The sequence below is a fragment of the Dufourea novaeangliae genome, unplaced genomic scaffold (genome assembly GCF_001272555.1).
Source record: "Dufourea novaeangliae isolate 0120121106 unplaced genomic scaffold, ASM127255v1 scaffold199, whole genome shotgun sequence".
Taxonomy (NCBI): domain Eukaryota; kingdom Metazoa; phylum Arthropoda; class Insecta; order Hymenoptera; family Halictidae; genus Dufourea; species Dufourea novaeangliae.
Window position 1 is genome coordinate 638,737 of NW_015374073.1, and position 10,610 is coordinate 649,346.

The 10,610-nt window shown below is 34.3% G+C and overlaps 1 protein-coding gene across 1 annotated transcript; it reads left to right on the top strand.

Annotated features, from left to right (window-relative positions):
• The first annotated feature begins 675 nt into the window (after positions 1-675).
• Positions 676-9,558, top strand: LOC107190420 (von Willebrand factor-like). Its single transcript, XM_015579217.1, has 8 exons — positions 676-699; positions 2,161-2,332; positions 4,374-4,480; positions 4,617-4,717; positions 5,376-5,452; positions 8,132-8,212; positions 9,207-9,313; positions 9,454-9,558. Exons 2-8 carry the CDS (start codon positions 2,281-2,283, stop codon positions 9,556-9,558), a joined length of 630 nt encoding a protein of 209 aa, XP_015434703.1. The 5' UTR covers positions 676-699; positions 2,161-2,280.
• Positions 9,559-10,610: the final 1,052 nt, after the last annotated feature.

A 10,610-nucleotide genomic window follows, 5' to 3' on the forward strand; every position in this document is an offset into this window, starting at 1 on the left:
ATGATAATGAACAAACAGTAAAATTAATTACATACATAATTTAATTCTTAAGTATGGTCAACATCGCTCTTCAATTATTCATTTTACAAAAATTGTTCATTCACTGTTATCCAATAATCGCCAAATATTTCACTTCAGATTAATTTCAACGTATCGATTTTCGTTTATGCTCTTGACACTGACAAGGCAATAATTTCGAAAAAATAATGGTTGTAAGTTATAGGACTCGAGCTCCTTAAGAACTGAAATAAGTGTCACTCGCCCGGAAAATTCAGTATTGGCAAGAAAAATCAACTCTAAAAAGGGATATACAATTGCTCACAGAAGGATTCGAACGCTTGCGTCACAAAGTGTTAACAACTGAAATACGCACGTTGAACTCAAACTTTCGAAACAATACTGTAACAGAAGTGTGGGATGAATGGTTCGTTGTGCGTGCGTGCGTGCAGGCGACCGGATCATGTTGCGACGGACCGGCGCCGGTATGTTTGGGAAACTTGAGTGACTGGGAAGATGTGAACGAAGAGTGTTTAGAATTGAGCGATAGGGAAGTGTATGTTTTTACGAATGTAAGCTATGGATGCGAGATACAGAGTGCACAAGCGAGACGAATGCAAGGGGGTGAAAGAGTATGTATATGAGGCGTGGAAGTTCGACGGGGCAGTCAGTCGCAGCCGGTCGGAAAGAAAGTGCATCACGGTGCGTTTTGGGAGAGCGAGCGTTTAAACCTGTTAACCTATTAACCTACTAACTAAAATACACCAATATAATAAGTAAAGCGTCTAAAATCAATCACCCCATTCCTCGAGAATCCTACAGAAGTAAGATATCAATAAGTCAACAACGTATATAGAATTAATAGAACATTCACTGGGGAAATACATTCTAAGGAGGTCACGAAAGTATTGGGATGCATTTTTATAAATGAAATCATATTTTATAGTTCTCAAATTTTTGTTATATGCTGATGATTTAAAAGTTTACTCGAAGATTTAATAGCCCTGGGCCACAAGAAATCGTAATTCGAGCATGCGCTCAAATGTGAAATACAACTTACAACCGAATTTTTTAAAAGCTAATTTAAAGGATCATGCTCAGTCAGGAGGCCGAAAAAAGTGTTCTTTAGGAATGTTTTTCTCGAAAACTATAAGACCTTTTTCAAAAAATGTGTTTTGTTTCAAATATTGCAGTTTCTAGATTATAAGGTAATTTTTTTATTTAAAAATATTTATTAGTAAATAAATGGTGAGCGATCTCCCGGATGTCTCTTCACAAAAAGTGGTCTGCCATGATCACTGTAACTTCGTAACGGTTTATCTGAAATTAAAAATTCAGTAAGATTTATGTAATGGAAGAACCAATCTTGTCCTTGAACGTGGGGTTTTTCGAAATATTGATTAAGAACAAAATAGCGGACGTTTTCCTGAAAAAGTGCGATTTTCACCTAAAAAATCACTCGTTTTTGGTCAAATAAAAAAAAAGTATGGAACGAACAAAAGAATCCTTCGTTCAAGGACAAGTTTTTCTGATTTGCAAAATAAGGCGCAAAAGGCTTCATGTAAATCGACGCAGTAGTTTTCGAGAAATATTGATCACCGATTTGAAAAATGTAGTTTCGAGAAAAACGCGTTTAAAGTTTCAAGTCAAGCTTACACTTATATAAAATGTTCATTTTTTAACGCCTGTAACTCTGTCATTTTTAATTAGATTACCTTGAAACTTGCACAGAATATTCTCGAGATGTACTTAAAGAAAATGTAGAAAATGAAAAATCGATTTTTTGGAAATTTCTGACTGAGCATGACCCCTTAACATCTGGATCACTCCTCTAGTGAGTAACAGAGAAATTGAAAGATTATATTTAAATCTTGAGTATATTAACAATATGTGAGGCGGTGTACTTATATCTTGACTCTATATGTATAATTATAGGTATTTGTGTCAGCCACGAGGCTATGACACTTTTTTAAGATTAATTTTAATAGCTGGTGTAACATCACAATCAGAATGAAGTGTAATTAGAGAACAGACTACTTACCCTTCCATATTCCGTTAGATTACTCATAAATTATTCTGTTATAATAAACACAAGATACCGGCAAAACTGATACAGAAGAAGTGACAAGGAACGATTTTATATCTCTTATCTGGATATTTCAGTCGAGGTTCTGTTTGCTCCATTTAAGCCAACCACGTACAAGAGAAAAGTATAAAAGCAGTTTCACGCAAGCTGCCGTTGAATTCACTGTACATATCGTACGAGATACCTACAAGATCAAGATGTCTCGACTTCTTCTCCTTTCGTTCGCTCTCGTTGCCACATTATTTATAAGTAAGTACTAAAATTACTAAGGACGTTGTGACATGTTCTCCAAGTACGTGCTAGGTAGAAGTATTGGGTTGGCAAGAAAGTATTTTCGGTTGTGACACATAGATAGCGTTGTAAGCGTTTTGAAGGACTCCTGTTTGCGTTATGGTTTTTTCCTTTTGACATTTGATATCAGTCACATTTAGGTTACTTCAGAAGCAAGTTGTGCAAATTTTTGTTTGTAGCTGTTAGTTCAGGGTCAATTTTAACATGGAGTGCAAAAACGAACATTTTCGGCATATTTTACTCTTTTATTTTCGTAAAAGAAAGAAAGCTGCTGAGGCCCACAAAGAGATATGTGAAGTTTATGGTGTTGATTGCATAACAGATCGCACGTGTCAGAATTGGTTTAAAAAATTCCGTTCTGTAGATTTTTCACTCAAAGATGACCAACTTTCTGGTCGACCTACTGAAGTTGATGATGACCAAATCAAAGCCATAATTGAAGAGGATCGTCACACAACTGTTCGAGAGATTGCAGAGAGGTTAAATGTATCGCATACAACAATTGAAAATCACTTAAAATGTCTTGGACTCGCTAAGAAGCTCGATATTTGGGTTCCACATATATTGAAAGAGATTCACTTAACACAACGAATCAATATTTGCGATATGCATCTCAAGCGCAATGAAGCCGATCCTTTTTTGAAACGTATCATCACTGGTGATGAAAAATGGGTCATGTACAGTAACATTATTCGAAAACGATCATGGTCCAAGCGTGATGAACCAGCACAATCCACATCTAAAGCTGAATTGCATCAAAAAAAGGTCATGTTGTCAATTTGGTGGGACTACAAAGGTGTTGTGTATTTTGAGTTGCTTCCAAGAAACCAGACGATCAATTCAGATGTTTACTGTCAACAACTATTGAAACTGGATGAAGCAATAAAAGAAAAACGGCCAGAATTGGCAAATCGCAAAGGAATTGTGTTCCACCATGATAATGCAAGGCCTCACACATCTTTAGTAACTCGTGGGAAATTATTGGAGCTTGGTTGGGAAGTGATGTCGCATCCCCCATACAGCCCTGATATGGCACCATCTGATTACCATTTATTTCGAAGTTTGCAAAACTCTTTGAATGGTAAAACTTTTACAAATGATGATGACCTTAAGTCGCACTTAGTTCAGTTTTTTGCTGATAAGGACCAGAAATTCTATGAGCGCGGAATCATGAAGCTGCAAGAAAGATGGCAAAAGGTCATTGAACAAAATGGAAAATATATAATTGATTAAAGTTTATTCTTTGTATAAAAAAAATAAGTTTTATTTCACACTACAAAACCGAAATTACTTTCTTGCCAACCCAATATTATTCTAAAACCTGTTGGTTGAATTTAATTAATGATTAAGGGTTATATAACGTAATACACTTTAGTAGAATATAATTCGAGTTTTATTTTCCTTGGAACCTGATGGAATCCTTAACAGAGTTAACAAGTGTCTGATCCTAGTTTCTGAAAATGGGTCGCTAAAGATCCATGTTTACAAACAAATCCGCAGTCTGATAGTTAGACGTAAGGAAAGATTTATTTACAATTGTTCGAATTGTGCATGTACAATTAAAAGTAGCCGGAATTGTGTTGCATTTGGCTGTATCTTTATCGGAAAATAGTTACTTGGTACCGCTTTCATTTAATACAATGAATAATATAAAAGTCTTGGAGAACATGCTTTGACACCTATGAAAAATACACGAAGTGAAAGCACTTTTCTTAATGATACGAGCTACTTCTAAGCCAAGATCGAATTGCATAGGCCTTCATAAAATTTGTTTTATTCAGTATGAAAAAGTATATCATAAATAGTACTTCAGTATATGAATTTATATTTAAGATAAAAATTAATTTTGAATATAGGTATAACCGACAATTCTGACATCTCTATGTGGGCGACGTGGCAGTAATGTGTTAAGGCGTTCATATAATACAATATCCATTATTCGATCCAGACACACCACTATAAGCTATAATAATAACTCGGTTGACATATTAAACATCAGGTACAGATGCCGAATGCCCAGAAAATGAGGTTTGGAATGAATGTGGATCTGCCTGTCCATTAACCTGCGACGATTTGTGGAATCCTGAACCGAGAATGTGCATAGCGGTTAGTATTGAAAATGTATAATTTCGAAAATGAAAAGATTTCAATTAACTAATCAAAATGGAATTCTGCAAACTACTATGAATAATTAGCTATTTATTCTATATTTTCTAACTGTGTATTTGTATTTACATTCCAGCTTTGCATTCCTCGGTGTGTGTGTGTAGACGATTTTGTCAGAAACGACAATGGAAACTGCATTCCCAAGAACAAATGTCGTAAATCGTGTCGACCAAAACCGTAACTTTTGTGAACTGGAAATAAAGATGTAAACTTGCATAAATATTATAGTTTTTACTTTAACCATCCCGTTTTCGAAGCATGTTCTGCACTGCATAACATAAACATGTTTCGCTACCCTTCCTAAAAATAAAAAAAACTAGTAGCGACGACTTCCCGAAAATTTTAGTGTCAAAAAATACATCCTTGATGTTGTGTCAACATTTTATGACATTTTAATCATTAAAAACTGAATGATAGAACCTAAAGTGGCAGTATTTTCCTTTTATTTATTAAAAAAGTCAACATTGAATTGCTTGATTGCTCTAATCAGTTGTCTTGCCCTTTTACTTTTCTTTCCCTTTGCTGCAGCATTACTTAGTAATTGCGGGTCCATTATTTTGCAGAATTTGAACCATAGCCACATGAACCATGTTTGCTCCATTTAAGTCATACACATACAAAAGAACCACCCAACTAGTGATGGGATTTGGAACGTTTCGCATCGCTTCGAATTGGTATATGTACTGCCAAATATTTACCTTACGCTTCGAACTTCATTCGAAATTTGAAACTCTTGATTGAACATTAGATTTGATTCACTATTGAACAAAAGTAGCTTCGAATAACGAATAAAAAATTAATTTTTGCAATGAATTTTATGTTAATTTGATTTCAGTATCACTCTTTTCTCTAAATCCTGTAGTAGCGACTTTAGTCGCTGTAGCGTAAGTTTGCTCGATGGAATGCTAGAAAGTAAAAAATCTGAAGTAATTCAGTCTTTAATCCACGAATTCTTGTATCTTAAAATGTCAATAAACAAATGTAGGTTTTAATGCTACCCATAACTGTTGCTAAATTTACCAATTTGTTGTCAAAAATAATACTTGAATGTTATTCCAGATTTCGTGTTACTTATTTCATGTTTATGAATTGTGTTTAGTATTGTAATACCTTCAAAACTATTGAATCCTTTTTTACAATAATAAGAATTTGTTGTATTTTTACGTTAAATATTTATCATCTTTTGAGAGTTTTAAAAAATGGACCATAAATATCTCCGCCATCGTTTGTATATTAATTTAGGGTAATTCAAATTTATATTAACGTCAATTTCAATGAACCAAATCTGCTTGAAACTGAAAAATAGACAAAATCATTATTAAAACGTTCCCATTAGTAAAAAGTTTCACTTCCAACGCGTAAGAGTTCCACGCACTGATTTTTTTCATGGTGGACTCTGAAATATCTATCGGATCAGGATAAACGATTGAACTTAACTTTAACGGAAAATTAAAAAAGAAACGTATAAGGTGATATTTCATCCTTAACTTCAAGAATTTTATATGAAACTTTACTTCTAAGTTCCACGTTCTAGATTTCGAATTAAAAATACTTGCTCCTATGTATTTAGAAGTCTCGCAATTTCTTGATAACACTTTCCTTCTTCATGCAGTTTTAATAGCAGCCCATCGTTACTGGTTTCGAAAATTTTCGTTGCCATCTTTAATACAGTAACACATTTACTATTCTCCACGTAAACTCTGTTGCCTACACGATTTCTTAGCATCGACTGAAACTTACGTTACGTACAATATTCACATCCTCTACTTCTACGCGTTCGAATATTTTTGTGACGTTCATGAACGATATAGTCACACTCAGTGTTCTATCAAATCTGTATACTTTTTCGAATGTTTTTGCTAATTTTACCCCCACTTTCTCAAGACTTCTGTCTTACTTTTGTTGCACTAGTATATCGGAGATTGAAGTCCAACGACCACATTTAATTTAACAGTTAGGATTACATGCACTTGCATAAAAGGTTCGATCAAAAAGTTGGGGGGTATGTAGAAACCATTTATTATTAACCCTAACAATAATTACATAGGATCACAGTCAAAGTAATCACCGTCTGCCCTTACATGCTCCTGCGGTTTCTTCACCCCTTGCCATATGATTTTTTTTACGACTTTACTCTCAAGAATTACTTTACCGTTAATATTATCATAGATACAGAAGGAATTTTATTCTTATGGTAAATGTTAAATTTATTCTAAACCTTAAATATTATTGCCAGCGGAGCAGTATTTCACGTCGATTCAAAGAAAAAACGAATAATATACATGTTCACTAAATTCAGTTTGAAATCGTTATCACGTGTCTGACTCGATGTTGTAATGCAAGGGGTTAATAATTGCTCATCGCGTGTCGAAACTTCGTCTTCTTAGCGTCCGTTTAAAACGAGGGACAAGGTGAAAATTTCTTAAACTTAATCTTTCTTACACTGTGGACGAATCATGGGTCTATATTTATGATATGGAGACGAAGCAGTAGACGAGCCAGTTGGTGAAGAAAGGTGAGCCACGTCCGAAGAAAGCACACATGTGTCGTTCAAACGTGAAACACTACTTAAAGACGAATTTTTTCAAAACTAACGTAAGAGAAAAAGAATCTTTCACTTTCTTCGATTCTTCCTCACCAAATTCATATAATGTAAACGAGGGGTGTCAATCTATGTACATACTTTTGTAGCCCGCAACGATTTCTATTTTGCACGAATTGAAAATATTGTCAAAACGGATACAATTAAAAATTTGGTTGTATACAATACATAGCGGGACCTCCACTATGACCGTCGGCTAAACTGTGAAATTTAAAAATTGAAAAAACTAAATAATATAAATATACATTGTGCGGTTTGCGTGAATTATACTTGTTAGACAAATGGCCTATGATTAAAATGAGTTTGACACCTCCGATGTGTAAACAAAAATGGCTGCCACTGCACTCTGACGTCTGCACTAATTTAACATATGGGTAACATCCTTAGTGAGTAAGAGATAAATTAAGACATTGTAAGTATTTAGTACATTAACCGTCATCCGACCTTTGTATCAATTTGCCACATTTTTCTGTTAAGTAATGACGTTATTCTGTCATACTATATTTAGCGGAGGCTTTGTGACATTTATTGTAAAGAATTCGCAAATCTAACTATTTACATCCTTATTATATTAATTTCTCAACACTGTGTCTATTTGACACCGAGGGACAAAGTAAGTTAGGAAAATGAAGGGCGGATGGAGGTAACGATACGTGAGACGATGTACTCGTGTTTTGACTCCGTGTAATTACAGTTCATACTTTATGTCTGGCACGAGACTGCGGAACTTAGTTTAAGATCCATTTTAATAGCTGGGGAAACATCACAAGTACTGTGAAGTGTAACTATAGAACAGACTATTTATTCTTTCATAATCCGTTAAATTAATCGCAAATTGTTCTGTGTTATAATAAACAAAAGATACTGTAAAAAGTTGAACAGAGGAATTGTTAAAAATATGGTTCCATATCGCTTATCTGGCTATTTCAGCCGTGGTTCTGTTTGCTCCATTTAAACCAAATACATACAAGAGACAAGTATAAAGACAGTTTTCCGCAAGCTGCCGTTGCATTCACTGGAAGTACCGTGCAACAAACCTGCAGAATCAAGATGTCAGGCCTTTACTGAAGGTATTGTAACATGTCCTCTAAGTACGTGATAGGTAGAAGTATTGTTCTAAAACCCGTTCGTTGTCACTATTATAATACTACCAATTCTAATTAAAACGGTAGACTAAGAGGAGGAATGGGAAATACTTAGAGTTGTACCCGGTCAAATAAAATACTTGTCACTTCTGTACCTCAAAAGACATTAGTAAAAATAGCATACACAGAAGTTAATTAACGATTAAGGATTATATAACGTGTACACTTCAGTACTCAGATATGTAGCACATGACGCCTTAAAAACACGAATTTTACGGTAATTGTAGGTCTAAGGCGCCTTTATGCAGTCTTGAAGACGTCATTGGGTGTCATGTGTTATCTAGGTAGAATATAATAGGACATCTATTATCGTTGGAATCTGATAGAATCCTTAAGAGACGTAAGAAGTACCTAATTCCAGGTTCTACAAATTGGCCCCCAAGAATCCATATTTTGAATCGAATCCCCAGTCTATTAATGTTATTCATATATAACTAAAGATAGTCCAATTGGTGTTGTATTCGGCTATTCCTTTACCGGAAGAGTTCCAAATAATTTCTTAGTACCTCTTCCATTTAATGCAGTAAACAATATAAAATTTGGATGAACTTGCTTTGACCATTTACAGACGGTCTCCGTGGTTAGCACATTCAGTGACAAAATAATATTTATGAAAAGTCCACAAAGTGAAAGCAGTTTTTTTGATAAAACGAGCTACTTGTAAAGCAAGATCTATCGAAGTAATTATTCTTTTCAACTTATCGAATTTTATAGGCCTCCACAGAGTTTGTTTTATTCAGTATCTCGCCATAAAGATTAATTTTAATTGGGGAACCAAAAAGTGTGACAACTATATGTGAACGATGTGTTCAGACGGTGGTCAAAGTGTTAATGCGTTCAGATAATACAATCTCCATCTGTCTATCAGACCCACCTTTACAAACCTTAATAATAATTCGTTTGACATATTAAACATCAGGTGCGTATGCCGGCTGCCCAAAGAATGAGGTCTGGAATCAGTGCGGGACTGCCTGTCCATTAACCTGCGAGGATGTGAGAAATCCTAAACCGAAACCGTGCACAAAGGTTAATATTGAAAATGTATAACTTTGAAAATGAAAGTGTTTAAATTTTCCACTCATAAGTGAATTCTGCAAATTACTTATTGTGAAAAATTAGCTATTTTTTGTACCTCTTCTGACTGCATGTTTGTATTTTCTTTCCAGCAATGCGTTCCCGGATGTTATTGCATAGATGATCTTGTGAGAAGCGACCAATGGAAATGCATTCCCAGAGACAAATGTCGTAAACCGTGCAAACCAAAGGCGTAACTTTCGTAAACGCGAAGTAAAGATTTGAACTTGTATAAATATTATAGTTTTTACTTTCATCATCCCCTATTCGAAGCATGTTCTGCACTGCATAATATAAACATCTAACAATGTATTTTGAAAAAAATAAAACATTTTCCCAAAAGTTGCAGGTGTTTTGTTATTTTTACCAGGTTCCGTTATTTTTTAGACGAACCTTATATATTCCAGGTAACATGCAGTAAAGTAAACTAAATAAAGTGAAGACGTTTCAAGGGTATCGAGATCAATACAACAGAACCTCGATTATCAGAACTATATAGTAGAAATTAGATCAAGGTGGTTCCTGTTAATAAATAAAAAGTAAAATTTCCTAAATGGAATTAAATAAGCAAGCAAAATACTGATTCTCTATTGGTTAGAGATAGTTTAAAGAAAACCATTTACTCAAAGCAAAGTACTGATTCTGATCTTCAACGTCCGTAGAACTTTCGAGACGGACGTTTCCAGAATATCCGAAACTTAAGTCTTACGAACATCCTAGCGATGTTCAATATGAACGTAGGACATACGAGTACAAACTGAATATGAAACGGACGTCCTTTGTATGTACAGTGCTATCTCGATGTTATAATTATCATTGCTTAAACATATTTACATATTAAGATATTACACATATTACACATTAACATATCATTACCAAAATCAAAATAAGAAATATTTTTGTGAACATTTACCTTAATTTTTTACTACTCTCTCAATATAACACCAAGGGACAAATTAAGTTCGGAAAATGAAGGACAAACGAGGGTTAACAGTGTGTAAGATGATGTATTCATGTTTTGACTCCATGTGATTTAACCTAATTAATTTCAATAGCTGGTGTAACATTAAAAGCAGAGTGAAGTGTAATTACAAAACAAACCAATATTTTTGCATTAAACGTTAGATTAATCACAATTGTTCTGTGTTATAATAAACACAAGATAATGGAAAATGTTATACAGAGGAATTGTAAAAAAACGGTTTCATATCGCTAATCTCTCTATTTCAGTCATGGTTTTGTTTGCTCC